This window comes from Cuculus canorus, chromosome 22 (assembly GCF_017976375.1).
Source record: "Cuculus canorus isolate bCucCan1 chromosome 22, bCucCan1.pri, whole genome shotgun sequence".
NCBI lineage: Eukaryota > Metazoa > Chordata > Aves > Cuculiformes > Cuculidae > Cuculus > Cuculus canorus.
This window is the reverse complement of record NC_071422.1, coordinates 5,624,177-5,638,123: the sequence shown is the minus strand read 5'-3', so window position 1 is coordinate 5,638,123 and position 13,947 is coordinate 5,624,177. Positions and strand designations below refer to the sequence as shown.

General features: G+C 56.4%; 3 protein-coding genes and 1 non-coding gene across 5 annotated transcripts; 3 read left to right on the top strand and 1 right to left on the bottom strand.

The window, feature by feature from the left end:
- The first annotated feature begins 59 nt into the window (after positions 1-59).
- LOC104063150 (ras-related protein Rab-42-like) lies at positions 60-2,008 on the top strand. The gene is made up of 2 exons (XM_009565302.2): positions 60-916; positions 1,600-2,008. The coding sequence occupies exons 1-2, from the start codon at positions 669-671 to the stop codon at positions 2,006-2,008; spliced, it is 657 nt and encodes a 218-aa protein (XP_009563597.1). The 5' UTR covers positions 60-668.
- Positions 2,009-2,659: 651 nt separating this feature from the next.
- On the top strand, positions 2,660-4,089 carry LOC104063138 (ras-related protein Rab-39B). The gene is made up of 2 exons (XM_009565291.2): positions 2,660-2,892; positions 3,558-4,089. Exons 1-2 carry the CDS (start codon positions 2,678-2,680, stop codon positions 3,988-3,990), a joined length of 648 nt encoding a protein of 215 aa, XP_009563586.1. The 5' UTR covers positions 2,660-2,677; the 3' UTR covers positions 3,991-4,089.
- Positions 4,090-5,410: 1,321 nt separating this feature from the next.
- Positions 5,411-12,795, bottom strand: TAF12 (TATA-box binding protein associated factor 12). Of its 2 annotated transcripts, XM_009565290.2 has the most exons (7): positions 12,730-12,795; positions 11,129-11,287; positions 8,621-8,872; positions 7,537-7,614; positions 7,207-7,321; positions 6,998-7,086; positions 5,411-5,875 (listed from the first exon to the last, which is right to left on the bottom strand). In XM_009565290.2, exons 2-7 carry the CDS (start codon positions 11,195-11,197, stop codon positions 5,840-5,842), a joined length of 639 nt encoding a protein of 212 aa, XP_009563585.1. In that variant the 5' UTR covers positions 11,198-11,287; positions 12,730-12,795; the 3' UTR covers positions 5,411-5,839. The 2 variants fall into 2 exon arrangements, with proteins under 2 accessions (XP_009563585.1, XP_053942206.1); XM_054086231.1 differs by lacking the exon at positions 11,129-11,287 and having other exon boundaries at positions 5,413-5,875.
- A 293-nt stretch (positions 12,796-13,088) lies between these two features.
- On the top strand, positions 13,089-13,216 carry LOC128854336 (U11 spliceosomal RNA). Its single transcript, XR_008453374.1, has one exon. It is a non-coding gene; the product is annotated as a U11 spliceosomal RNA (small nuclear RNA).
- Positions 13,217-13,947: the final 731 nt, after the last annotated feature.

The following is a 13,947-nucleotide window of genomic DNA, read 5'->3' as shown; positions in this document are numbered from 1 at the left end:
AGCTCGTGCAGTGCCTTTCTGGGAGGACCAGGAAGCTGCCTGGGAAGTCACAGCTTTGCAGAACAGCTCCTGCCCAGACAAAGGCAGCGTCTCTCCCCACATCTGCGGAGCCTGGTTTTTGGGGTGGCCCGTTTTCTCCTTCTGGAGAACAATTTGGGGTGCAGACCAGCCGCAGGGCTGCTAATCTCTGTCTCCAGAGCAGGCCAGACAATAGCAAAGGTGACCCGGCTTGTTTGCAGAGAGGAGCCTTTTCCGGGGGGACGCAGAGTTTGGGGCCTCTCACCTCTTTCTCCCTTTGGTGATTCAATAGCTCTTTCCCCCTTCCCAAGCTCATCCTTCCTGGTTTTCCCAGGATTTTGGCTTCCCAGCCCCTCTGCAGCAGCATTTGGCCACCCAGCATCTGGTTGTCCCCACCTTTGTCACCCAAACCAGGCAGCAGGACAGAGCGGATGCCAAACAACATCCTGAGGACAGGAGGACAAGGACACAGCCAGGGCTGATGGCTTCTCCCTCCTCCCTGGGATGGTTTGTTTGTCTGCCCAGGTGACTGCGAGGACTGAGCCATCCCCGTGTCCCCAGGGAAGGTGCTGCGGGGTGGGGACAAGGGTGGAGGCACATGGTCAGGATCCGGCCAGCCCAAGACTGGTGAATCGGACACAGCCACCAGCATGGGGACGGAGAAGGAGCCCTCCCAGGATCCCGATCCAGTGGGACACTACCAGTTCCGCATCATCGTGCTGGGGGACGCGGCGGTGGGCAAATCCTCGCTGCTGCGCTGCTTCGCGGAGGGTCCGGCTGCGGTGGCCACCCCCGGCCCCACCGTTGGCGTGGAATTCTACAGCCGCACCGTCCCGTTGCCGCCCTCTGGCAAGGCCAAGCTGCAGCTCTGGGACACGGCGGGCCAGGAGAGGTTCAGGTGAGGTGGGGATGGGGACACGGGACCCCAACACCCAACCGAGGCGTCCCTCCCACCCCAGGGTGGGGGTAAAGTCCCTGGCTGGGTGCGTGGGGACACGCAGTGGTGGCTCGCTGGGACTCGCCGGGACAGGGACGCGTCAAGGGCAGGTGGAACCTTGTGCTGAGCTTGCAGCAAAGCCAAAGTGGGGTTTGGGATGGAGGGGAGCAAGGAGCGGGGCTGGGTGCTGGTTCCAGGGTGCTGGTGGACTGGGTGATCTCCTCCCTGATCACATCATGGAGACTCCAGAGCTTTGAGAGCGTGAACGAGGCTCAAATGGGGCGTGAAGGGCTGAAGAGCTGGGTCCTGCCCTGTCCACATCGCTGGGAGCCTTTTGGGCACCCCAGGGTCAGGCTGGGGGTGCCCCATGGCTGCCCCCTCCACACTCCACCCCAAACTAGGGAGGAGGAGAGACTCCTAAGTCCCTGTAGAACCCCTCAGGTCACTTTTGGAGCCTCTCAGCCTGGGGGGAGATGCTGAGCAGATAAAGTTGGGTGCAAATGGTTTGGTGTCATCCTTCTCCCTTGGTCCCACCCTAGACCTGAAACCCCCTGAACCCCATCCTGGAGAAGTGGGTGCTGGCGGGTGCTGGGTGTCCCCAAACCCCTCCCTCTGTGCCCCCAAACCCTTCCTTCTGTACCCAGATCCATCACCAGGTCCTTCTACCGGAGCGCAGCGGGTGTGCTGCTGGTGTTCGACCTCACCAACCGGGCATCCTTTGAACACGTCCCCGAGTGGTACCACGAAGCCGCCGGCGACCGACCCCCCGCGTTCGTCCTGGTGGGACACAAGTGCGACCTGGAAGCCAAGAGAGCCGTGTCGGCGGAGGAGGCCGGGCACCTCGCTGCCACGCTGGGCATGGCCTTCGTGGAGACCTCGACCCATGGCAACCTCAACGTGGAGTTGGCCTTCCAGACGTTGGCGAGGAGCATCCAGCAGGCGCTGGGCTGTGGGGAAGTCACCCCTCACCGCGGTGGCATCAGGCTCATCTCCAGCCAGAGCCACCGGCGGCTCCCGGCATGTGGGGAGTCCCGAGAACGCTGCCGGTGTTGATGGGGACTGGGGGGACATGGGACCTTCCACCCATGGAGATGTTTCTCTGCCCGGCACGCTGCCCCCAGGGCTGCATCCTCACCCAGGGGTGGGTTTATTTCAAACCAGAATTTGGAGGGGCTCTGAAAAAATCATAATTCTCCTGTAGGAGTGCTTTTAATAAACCTTTTCCACACTCAATAAAGGTTGTGCCGAGCGCCGGATGCCTGGCAGGGACGCGCTGCTGGGCTCAACCCATGGCCTGGAGGATGCTCTGCTCTGGGGTCATCATTTCATGGCCTTTCCCTCTTGGAAAAACAGGACCAGGTACCACCGAGGGCTTCCAGTGACGGGGACAGGACACGGGGGAATGGCCTCAAGCTGCGCCAGGGGAGGGTCACACTGGATATCAGGAAAAAATTGTTCACAGAAAGGGTCATCGGGCCCTGGCAGAGGCTGCCCAGGGAGGCGGTGGAGTCCCCATCCCTGGACGTATCTAAAAGACGGATAGACGAGGTGCTCAGGGATGTGGTTTAGTGGCAGACAGGAATGGTTGGACTCCATGATCCGAGAGGTCTTTTCCAACCTGGTGATTCTATGAAAAGGGAGGTGGGAACGCCTCCTGGGTGGAGGAGCGGAGGCGCCCGTCGTGCCTGTCCGTACATGCTCCGGCAGCTGTCGGAGGTGCGGATGGAGCCGCGGTGGCAGTACCAGTTCCGGGTGATCATGCTGGGGGACTCGACGGTGGGCAAGTCCTCGCTGCTGCGGCGCTACACTGAGGGCGTCTTCTTGGATGCCATCAACCAGACGGTGGGAGTGGACTTCTATGTCCAGTTTGTGGAGCTGGAGCCGGGGCTGCGGGTGAAGCTGCAGTTCTGGGACACAGCCGGGCAGGAGAGGTTCAGGTGGGTCCGGCTCTGGCTGTGGGGTGGGGGGCAGTGAGGGAGCCGGGCACCCCCTGGGTTTGGAATGCTGGTGGGTTGTCTTGGATATGTTTCCACCAGTTCCTCTGTGGGCGAGGAACCACAATGTCCAGCACTGGGTGGGCGGCAGGGGCCCAGAGGATCCAAAGCCAGGGGTGTCTCCAGAGAAAACAACCCTTTGGGTTCCTTGTGAGTCCTCACTCCAGTCCCAAAGAGGGTATGAGATGCCCCAAGCTCCCCTCTGCCCCACCAGGTTGGGGGAAAGAAGCTGGAAGCCCACTGGAAGTTGGGCAAAGCAGCTTCTCTGGCTCAGCTACCTGGAGCCTTCTCACCTCGCTGCCGGGGCTGCTCTCTGCTGGGGATGGAAGAGCTCAAGGGGACACGGCTGCTGGGGATGGAAGAGCTCAAGGGGACGTTGCCAGAGGGGACAAAAGAGCTCCAAGACTGTGGCTCCAGGGAGAGCTCGGGAGCTGTGGCTGCAGAGGAGGGAAGAGCTTTGATGGCCATGCAGCGATGGAGCTGCCTGGACCGCTGGCTGATACAGCCAAAGGGACGCTTCTCCTCGCTCTTACGGTGGCTCAAGACCAAGGTGTCGCTTGCAGAAGGCATCCCAGGGGCTGCTCACCGTGCTTCTCTTTGCTCCCCAGGTCCGTGACTCGCTCCTACTACCGCAACTCAGCGGGGGCGATGCTGCTCTTCGACCTCACCAACCGCGCGTCCTTCGAGAGCGTCCGGCAGTGGCATCGGGAGGTGACAGACACCATCCAACCCTTCCGCATCGTCTTCTTGCTGGTGGGGCACAAGAGCGACCTGGAAGGGCAGAGACGGGTGGGTAAGAAGGAGGCGGAGAAGCTGGCAGCCTCGCTGGGGGTGCAGTACATCGAGACCTCGGCCAAGGACGCCAGCAATGTGGTCCAAGCGTTCCAGATGTTGACCTTGGCCATCTACCAAGCGCTGCAGATGGGGCGTCTGGCTCCCACCGAGGCGTGGGACGGGGTGAAGAGCAGAGTCCCGCTGCCGGTGTTGCTCAAGGCTGGGATGCCGGAGAAGGAAGAGAAGAAGAAGAGATGCTCGTGCTAGAGCTAGAGACGCTGGCAGCTCTGCCCACGGACAGGAGGGAAGGCAGGGACGGAGCAGGAAGGAGCAGCGAGCGACTGCGAGGGCGCATTAAACACCCCCTGCTCAGCTCTCGGTCTGCAGAGTTTTCCTGGGGAAGGGGCAGCAGCCAGCGCTGAGGCTGCCGTGGGAAGGGTGGAATTCCCTGGCAGGATGGGGCAGAGGCGAGCGAAACCCGTGTTCTCTTTTCCTCTCTCTGGACTCCTTCCTCCTTCCACATGGCTGTCCTTGTCCTCAAGAGAGGGGATGGAGAATAAGGATTACGAGGAGCAGCTGAGGGCCCTGGGGGTGTTCAGCCTGGAGAAGAGGAGGCTGAGGGGAGACCTCATTGCTCTCTACAACTCCCTGACAGGAGGTTGTGGAGAGGAGGGAGCTGGCCTCTTCTCCCCAGTGACAGACAGGATAAGGGGGAATGGCCTCAAGCTGCGCCAGGGGAGGGTCACACTGGATATCAGGAGAAAATTGTTCACAGAAAGGATCATTGAGCCCTGGCAGAGGCTGCCCAGGGAGGGAGTGGAGTCCCCATCCCTGGAGGGGTTTAAAAGATGGGCAGATGAGGTGCTCAGGGAGATGGTTTAGTGGCAGACAGGAACGGTTGGACTCGATGATCCAAGAGGTCTTTTCCAACCTGGTGATTCTGTGATTCTACGAATCGCGTGTCCTCTCTGCTCCTGCAGGTCCCACATGGGATCAAAGTTGGGCTGAAACCCCATCTGCTGCCAAAGCCACTCCCTCAGAGCTGCTCTCTGGAGGGTGAAGGGTCCGGTGTGAGCAGCAGCTCCTCCTGAGTGTTCCCCAGAGCAGCTGGTGAACAACTCCCTGCCCCTGTCGGGAGCATCCGAGCACTGCCAGGCTGCAGGAACAGCTTCCCCACACCTCACCCCAGCAGCTTCGCCCATCGGCCGTGTGCTCCTTGGCCGGTGGTCAAAGGGGAAGAAGAAGGAGCCCAACCTGGTTTCCAAACTCCTTCAGCCGAGACGGTTTCCCCTGCAGGCGCCCGTTGCACAGGGCTTCGCAGAGCTGCCGGCTCTTTCTTCCAGGCCACAGACAGCACCCAAGGCTTCTCCGATGAAGGCTGCGCAGAGCAGGTAGGAACAGGCAAGCGGAGAACCAGAGGTGCCTTGGTTTCTTCTCAACAGTCACCACATCCCACTCTTAACAGGTTGAATGTCCAAGCAATGGGGAAACCACTCAACCTGGGGTGGACGCGAGGCACGTGAGGCACCTGCCCGGCCCCGGGAGCCAAGAATTTCCACTCCTTTAACACCCAGGACAGGAGATCCCAGATTAGAACAGCACCACAGGCAAAAACCAGGCAAGATGCGGGCCATACGCTGCGCCTGCGGCCCCTCCGCGTGATGTTTCAAGAGCAGAAGGCTGTGCCATACATTTAGCTTAATAATTTCTTTATTCATGTAAAACAAATGCAAGTATTTATATAAACACTGACATTACAAAGTACTGGAGCAGGTAGGGGCAGGAAGGAGGAAACAAAAACCTCTACAGATGCTTCTAATACTGTCCCACACAAGATCAAACGCTCTGTCCCTCAGGATAATCACGGATACGATAAACCACTTCCAAGTCACAAATAAAAGTCTTTGTTTTGAGATACGTTGCGCTCTGAGGGAGATGAGGAAAGGGGCGTAGAATGTTTTTGGCAGATCTCCTCATACAGTCAGATATTGCTGCACCGTTAATAAAAAATATATGCTTCTCTGTAAAGCATTAAAAAAAATATCCCATGGATGGCATCGCGGAGAGGCAGATATCCCAAAACACACCGGCGTCTTCTCCTGGCTCTTCCCAGGGGTTATTTCTTGGTTGTTTTGCGAATCAGTGCCATTCTCTGTAAGAAGAAAGAGAAAAACGTGGGAAGCCAAACGTCCCCGCCAAGGCAAACTGCAAAACAAGCCGCAGCCGAGCAGGAACAAGGTCTCCCGGGTTCTCAGGGACATCGCCTGACTTGTTTCCACACAGGTCTTTCAAGTTCCTTTGAATCTTAATGGGGTCTCAGGCTGGAGGCAGAAGAAAAGGAAAAGCCTGTTCCTCTCCTGGACACCCAGGGCTGGTGAGGGAAACACTGAGGGGCGATAGGATTAACAACACCCGGGATCAAACCACACTTCAAGGTCTCCTCTCTCTGCCCAGCAGCTTCAGGAGGGGAGCTACAATGTCATCCACGAGTTCTGACGGCTCCTGCAGGGCCTGCGGTTCCAACCGCACGCTCAAAATCGATGGCCCGGTTCAGCTAAAGCAAAATTAACAGGAAATCATCCCAGAGCTGCTCAGCTCCAACCTACAGCTGAGCCCAGGGTAAGACTGTGCTCCTGGCTGCATCTTCCCCAGCCTTTCGCCTTTTTGCAGCATTTAAATTCTCACAGTGGTGAGCAGCTGGAGTCCCAACCCTCCCAGAGAGGCAACCAGGGCCGTACGCTGCTCCCAGAACACCAGAGCGCTGGGCTGCGGGCAGAGCACGGCCCTTGGAGCTCGAGCTACAGCCTGTCAGAGCCCTGTGGTTCACACGGAACACCCAAACTCCCGGAGTGGCTCGAAGGTCAATGCCAAAATTGAACCCCCCAAGCCTGGGAATGGATTTTCCAGTGAAGCAGAGGAGCTGGCAGCATTTTCAGTCCCTCCTGCACAAAGATGGAGCACATGAGCTGTAAGAGGCAGCTGACACGGCCCCAGCTGCAGCGCTGGGCAGGTTTTTAGCCCTTCCAAACTGGGCTGCTCCTCAGACAGCGAGCACTGCTGGTTTTCCTAGGGCACGGCCAGCACTGCACCAGAAAGAGGAGCCAGAGCAACCTCAATCCTCTCTGCATCAACAGACAAGGAGACTCTGGAAGTTATTTCAAGTCCAAAACACTTTGAAGAGGCTCCAAATTCATGTCCTACCAGGAATCCAAGACCACCCTCCCCATATCACGCTTCTACCATGTAATTCTTTGTGCTCCTGAGGGTTCCTGACCTGTTTGTGAGCTTCTGTAGTGCAGGCTTTTTTGTAGGGCCTGATTTCTTCAGAACCAAAGCCCGGGATCCACATGTTCCACTGACGCTCTGGAAGAAAGAGGGTAGGTCAGCAGGCTCTACTCCAACCGCCCACCACGAGAGCGGCCTCGGCATCACGAACACACCAGCGTGGAGCTCAGCTCTCAGGTGAAGGGAAAACCCACTCACCGAGATGTAACTGGACGTCTTTCACCTCCAGGGTGTTTGACTTGCGATGCCGCGCAAGCTGGCAGGCGGCCGTCACCACGCTCTCTATGAAATCGTCAGCGATCTGCAACAGCATCTGCGGCAGAACGAGGACAATCACCGAAATGCAGCTGAAATCAGGCAGAGAGGATGAAAACAAACCAGCAGAAGTTGGTGTTGCAAAGGTGTTCGCTACAATCGCTGTTCTAAACCCCCTCTCGACACCGAGACGCAGAGAGAGGACTGAAAGCCACAGCGAACCTAAGAATAGGGCAGCTTTTTCTACAGCCCCTGATGTGGGCCGGTACCTACTTCTTCCACATCTTCATCCAGCTGCTCATTTGGATCCACCTCGCGCACCAGGTCCTGCAATTTCTTCTTGGTTAAAACCTGTGCGTGTGAAAGAAGAGGAAGGATTTACTTCCCCAGACCTCCCCACTGCCCCGAGGCAGGAGTGTTGACACAGAATTATCAGTTCAGGAATGGCAGTGATAAGAAAGATCAGGTGTTAAGGAGTTGTTTTCAAGCAGCTGTGGTTGCTCTGCACACAAAGGGGAGGGCAGGAGGCCAGGATAAATAAGTTTCCTGCTCTAAATTGGCACTAAAAGGCCGCTGGTTGAAGCAGGGCTGCTGGCAGGAGGGGACAAAGGAAAAACAAATCTTAAGAAGCAGACAGCAAATACAAACAACGTGTCAGTGACTAAATTTGTGCACAGGGCACACAGGAAGCATTTCCACCGCTCTAATGCTTATCAGCTTTAGTGTTTCCAATGGAAAACAGAGATATGGAAGTATGGGGTTGTTCTAGGGCAGAAGCCAGTACCCTCGCAGCCCAAATGCAGCAGAGAGCAGGAAATCTACTGCTGCTGCACAGCAGGAATCTTAAGTTTCATAGGATATGGATGGATGTTAGCCCACTGATCTGTCAGCCTGGTCAGATGAACCAGAGAGAGGTGGCAGAGCGACACCAGCAGAGATTTCTGCCCTTCCTGGTGCCCTTACACCAACGGTGGAACATGTTGTGTGTCTGTCTGTCAACTCCAACACTTCCCAGCAGAGCCGGCAAATCTGCAGCTCCCCACAGCGATGTTCGCCCTCACAACACCCCGGAGAAGTGCAGCTACAAACCTGTACTTCCATTTCTCCCATCTAAACTACATTTTAAAAAGAATTTCCCAATATATATTTTCCTAAGACTGAAAAAACCTCTACACCTACAGCATCCAAACCCCATCAGAGGGAAGGAATACATAAAGATATTTGCTCAGGACTGGAAGCTGCTCAAAGGTCTCCCCGGAGCCTTCTCTTCTCCAGGTTGAACAACTCCAACTCTCTCAGCCTTTCCTCGTACGGGAGGCGCTCCAGCCCTCGGATTATCTCCGTGGTCCTAAATTACCTGGTTGCCTTCGGGACTGAGCCGCCCTCCTGCGCTGGGCGTCCCCGGCATCTTGGCCACGGTGGTGCTGTTGGCCATGGAGCTCTGCGGTGGAGTGCTGGCTGGTTCTGGCTTTATCGAGGAGAAATTGGAGAGGTTGATCAAGGTAGATGGGCCAAACTGGTTCATAATCTGTTGGGCTTTAGCTTTTAGATCATAAAGCTTATCTAAGTCCTGCTTCTTCTTGGGGTTGTGAGGACCCAAACCAATCAGCTGGAAAGCAAACAGAAGCCACAGTTAAACAGGAGGAATTCAATGAGGCAACTATGTCTTTGTCCAGTGTAAAATGTGGTGTCCTGGTGGGGCCCAGAGGTTTGGAGACAACAGCCTCCAAGAAGGGAGGAGCAGTGTTTGGAAGAGAAAACATTCCCTACAATATGAGGTTTGCCAGAAGCAGAGCGGCTGCAGGCGGCGCACTGAGAGGTGGCAGCTCCACAGCAGCACCGACCCTCTGCTCGTTCCAAACCCCTTTTGTGTGCCTTCCCCATACCCTCTGCTCCCGACCTTTCCAAATGCATCTCACTGGGACCACAAACAGCGCTGAGGAAGAGATCAGGCAGAGCAGGTTTAACTAAAGGACACAGCTCGCTCCCACGGCAGTGTTTGAGTCTCCATCTCCGTTGCTTTTGGCAACACCGCACTCCAGGCCTGACCAACAGCGATCCCACGATGACAATGGAGGGTTCCGAGCACACAACGATGGGCACACGGAGGTGAGGTGACACAGAAACACACGTGCACACCCACACATTCCACCTGCTCTTCCCAGAGTGGGCACTGACAGTCCCAGCACGGGAAATCAGGTTTCCTGAGCTGTTAATGGTGAACCACAAGTAGTTTGTGGCAGTTTAACGGGTTACTTAGAATCATAGAATAGTTCGGGTTGGAAGAGACCTTAAAGATCATCCAGTTCCAATCCTTTGCCATGGGCAGAGACACCTCCCACTGGATCAGAGGAATCAAAGCCCATCCAACCTGGCCTGGAACCCCTCCAGGGATGGGGCAGCCACAGCTTCCCTGGGCAGCCTGGGCCAGTGTCTCACCACTCTCATGGGGAAGAAATTCCTCCTTATATCCAGCCTAAATCTGCCCCTCTCCAGTTTATACCCATTGCCCCTTGTCCTGTCCCCACAAGCCTGTGTGAACAGCCCCTCTCCAGCTTTCCTGGAGCCCCTTCAGGTACTGGAAGGTCACTATAAGATCTCCTCTGAGCCTTCTCTTCTCCAGGCTGAACAACCCCAACTCTCTCAGCCTGTCCTCGGATGGGAGGTGCTTCAGCCCTCGGATCATCTTTGTAGCCTCCTCTGGACCCGTTCCAACAGCTCCATCTCCTTCTAATGTTGAGGATTCCAGAACTGGACCCAATCCTCCAGATGAGGTCTCCCCAGAGAGGAGCAGAGGGGCAGAATCCCCTCCCTCCCTGCTGCCCACGCTGCTTTGGATGCAGCCCAGGACACGGTTGGTTTCTGGGCTGTGAGCGCACATTGCCGGCTCATGTTGAGCTTCTCATCAACCATCACCCCAACTCCTTCACTGCTGGGCTGCTCTCAATCACATCATCCAATACTTGGATCTTCCAAGCTCATTCTCCAGTGCCTGAAGTTATTGGCCACCGAGCTAACACACAGATTGACAACTCTGACATCGCATGGCTGGAAGGCTCCGAACCCTACGGTCTGTCCATACCGCGCCGTGAACAGAAGCTCGTCCAGACCCTGCGCCTGCCACTCCACAGCTGCTCTGGGCAGCAGGAATGGTATAAATGAGTGTTTAATTAATAGTTTGATTTCAAGGCCCCTTGCCCAGAGGCTGCAGAAGCTTCTGATCGGCCCAGGGACAGCATCAGCAGCCGTAGGGAGCACAAGGCTCGCATACGCCCAGAGGGAAGGAGTGTGTTTAAACAGCTTCACGGCATGTTGGCATCCAAAGCGATGAATGCAGCGCCTGCTACTCAAGCTACACACGCTCCTCGTTACAGCAAGTTTTGTTAGTTCAGGTTAATTCAGACCAAAACACAAACCAGAAATCACGCAGGACTTGGAAGTGGCTGCTTTAGTGCTTCACTCCACAGCACACGCATGCACGGCCGCCCCTACGGACACAGAGCCCTTTTAGGAGAGATTCTACCCAAGACAGCTTCTGCAGCACCCTCAGCATGATTCCAACTCTATTTTAACTGAATTAACGGCGGAAATCCATTACACTCACACCCTAAAGCCCCTTGGACAGCATTCCTGGATGAGGAGCTCAGCCAACCTTGGGCTGCTCACCTCGCTTTATCCACCAAGCGGGAATTCTCACCCACCATGCAGGGGAGAAAGCACTTTATTAGCATAAAGTTGTTTTGTTCACTTATTTGGGAATCTTAATGCACCCTTTGTGTGCCTTTAAGATCCTCAAACACAAAACTAATGGGATGGGCAGATTCCCGGGCCAAATCCTGCATGCTGGCTCCGGTGCTTTACTTACAGCTATCTGCGTGTCTAGATCTTTAATTACATCAGCAACCGCCGTGGGGCCCGTGGATGGAGAAGCCATTTCCCAAAGCCTTCCCAGCACGGTAGGAAACAGCAGGAAACAGCGTTAACCTACTCCCGCTTCCTCCTCTCTTCCATACAACTCCCATTCCTATGGGAATACCAGATATTTTTCATATCACCCATTCTATCGCAAGATGACAAGAGGTAAGCACTGTCCTCGCTACATCGCGTGAGGTTTTCTCCGTCAGATGAGAACACACGACCGCGAGCGCACGCTGCGCAGAAAACGAGGCAGCTCCTGGGATGCTGAGGCAGGAATTTTAGCCAAATTTCAACTTTTTGTCCCAAGACGGAGGCCTGCGCTACCAGCTGCCAGGAGGAACAGGTCTGGGGGCTGCAATTAGCACCCCTGCCCTGCTGGAACTCATTAGCGGCATAAGAGCTGTAATCAAAGTCGATATTAGAGCTAAATCATTCCTTGGAGAGCCCTGGCTAATGAGGAAGGAACACGGAGGCCTCTTCTTCCCTCTGGGTGGGTTTATAGGATGTGGAAGGAATGTCCCAGTTAGCAGGGAAGGAACACAGAAGCCTCTTCTCCTTCCTCAGTGAGTTTATGGGATGCTGAAGGAATCTGCTGGCTAATAGGGAAGGCACAAGAAAGCCTTTTCTCCCCCCCCAGGTGGGTTTATGGGATGCTGAAGGATGTCCTCAGCTACAGAGGAAGGCACAAGGATGCTTCTTCTACCCCCTGGGTGGGTTTATGGGATGTAGAAGACCTTCCCAGCTAATAAGGATGGCACAAGGATGCCTCTTCTCCCCCTAGGTAGGCTTATGGGATGCTGGAGGATGTTTCCACCTAATAGGGAAAGCACAAGGATGTTTCTTCTCCCTCCTGCATGGGTTTATGGGATGCTGAAGGAATTTGCTGGCTAACGGAAGGAAGAAGAAGGCCTCTTCTCCCCCGGGGTGGGTTTATGGGATGCTGAAGGACATCCCCAGCTAATGAAGAAGGCACAAGGAGGCCTCTTGTCCCCCCCCAGGTCGGTTTTATGGGATGCTGAAAGCCGTCCCCAGCTAATGGGGAAGGCACAAGGATGCCTCTTCTCCCCCCGGGTGGGTTTATGGGATACTGAAGCAATTCCTTTTCTAACAGGGAAGGCACAAGGAGATCTCCTCTCTCTCCGAAGGGCAACTCCAACCTCCCAACCCCCGAAGCGCCGACCCTCGGTTTTGGGGTGCCGGCAGCTCCGCACCCGCGGCTCCCCAGCTTTTCCTCTGGCCCCGGCTCCCGGTTACCCACCGGGAACGCCGTTACCAGCCCGAACGGCACCTCCCCGCTCCAAACCCTTCCTCGGGAGGAGCCGAGCCCACCGACAGCCCCCCCAACCCAGGCCCGCGTGGGGCTGCGGGATTCGCCCCTCGGGCACCGGGACCGCACACCGGCGGGGTTGAACACCGGCTGCAGGACCCGGGAGAGCGGGGCAGGGCCGGCCGCGCCTTCCCCCGCCCTGTTTCGGGGTGTGGAGACCGGTGTGAAGCAGCTAGAGCCCCTCACGCCGGGGCAAGGCCCCCTCCCGCGCCGCCCCGTACCTCCCCATGACCCGGCGCTCGCTCCGCCGCGCACCCCGAGCGCTTCCGGGGCCCCGCCCACCTGCACCCGGAAGTGCTGCCTCGGCGCAGCCAATGGGAAGCGAGGTCGGCTGCACATGCGCAGTCCTCCTCACTAAGCGTCCCGGCGTTCCCCGCGCGATTTGCATATTGGGAGGCAGGATCGGCAAGGAGAAAATAAGATATTTTGAGGAGCGATGCAAAAATGAGGATGAAGATAGGGAAATGGGTGAAGAAAAAGCAGAGAAACAGGGCGATGTCGTCACGCAAGGAGAAGCCTCGCCGTGATGTAGAAAGCACTCTGGCGCTTTCGCTTTGCGGCGGGGGGAAAGCGTAGTTTTAAAAAGGGCTTCTGCCGTGCGTGGCACGGGGGGGTTTCGGCCGCCCCCGCGGAATCGACATCAAGAGATTTCGGAAGCACAATTTTTGTAGTAGGGGGTCGCTGGTAACCGCTTGTTCCGGCGCCCCGAGCGGGGTTAAAGGGTAGAGGAAGCATCGGGAAACCGCACTGCTGAGCGTGGAGTTCTCTGTAGCGTTTGGGGCTGGTGGTGCGGTATAGAGGGTTACGGGGAAGCCGTATAGTGATGAGGGGATCGGAGAGCATCTGCTATGGCAACAGACTAAGAGTGGGGGTTGTTCAGCGTGGAGAAGAGAAGGCTCCGGGGGGCCCTTAGAGCAGCTTCCAGCGCTGAATGGGGCTCCGGGAAAGCTGTGGAGGGGCTCTGGATCAGGGATGGGATGAGAGAGAAAGGCTGAAAAAGGGGGAGATTGAGATCTGAGAAAGGAATGTTTTCTTGTGAGGGTGTTCAGCCACCAAGCGCAGACCGGGGCAGTGTGTGTAAGTGGGAGTCCTGCAGGGCAAAGGGATTCCATCCCAGTGGTTGATTGTCTTTATAGAATGGTTTGGGTTGGAAAGGACCTTAAAGATCATCCAGTTCCAACCCCTCTGCCACGGGCAGGGACACCTCCCAACTGGATCAGAGGGATCAAAGCCCATCCAACCTGGCCTTGAACCCCTCCAGGGATGGGGCAGCCACAGCTTCCCTGGACAACCTGTTCCAGTGTCTCACCACTCTCAGACTGAAGAAATTCCTCCTTATGTGCAGTCTAAATCTACCCCTCTCCAGTTTTTTCCCCATTCCCCCTCCTCCTGTCCCCACAAGCCTTTGTGAACAGCCCCTCTCCAGCTTTCTTGTAGCT

Excerpts from the sequence above, each read along its gene's own strand:
- LOC104063150 (XM_009565302.2), top strand. The coding sequence starts at position 669 with ATGGGGACGGAGAAGGAGCCCTCCCAGGATCCCGATCCAGTGGGACAC. Across the intron at positions 917-1,599 it reads GCGGGCCAGGAGAGGTTCAG|ATCCATCACCAGGTCCTTCT; the intron begins GTGAGGTGGGGA and ends TTCTGTACCCAG.
- LOC104063138 (XM_009565291.2), top strand. The coding sequence starts at position 2,678 with ATGGAGCCGCGGTGGCAGTACCAGTTCCGGGTGATCATGCTGGGGGAC. Across the intron at positions 2,893-3,557 it reads GCCGGGCAGGAGAGGTTCAG|GTCCGTGACTCGCTCCTACT; the intron begins GTGGGTCCGGCT and ends TTTGCTCCCCAG.
- TAF12 (XM_009565290.2), bottom strand. The coding sequence starts at position 11,197 with ATGGCTTCTCCATCCACGGGCCCCACGGCGGTTGCTGATGTAATTAAA. Across the intron at positions 7,615-8,620 it reads TCAGTCCCGAAGGCAACCAG|GTTTTAACCAAGAAGAAATT; the intron begins GTAATTTAGGAC and ends TCACACGCACAG. Across the intron at positions 5,876-6,997 it reads CTACAGAAGCTCACAAACAG|AGAATGGCACTGATTCGCAA; the intron begins GTCAGGAACCCT and ends TTCTTCTTACAG.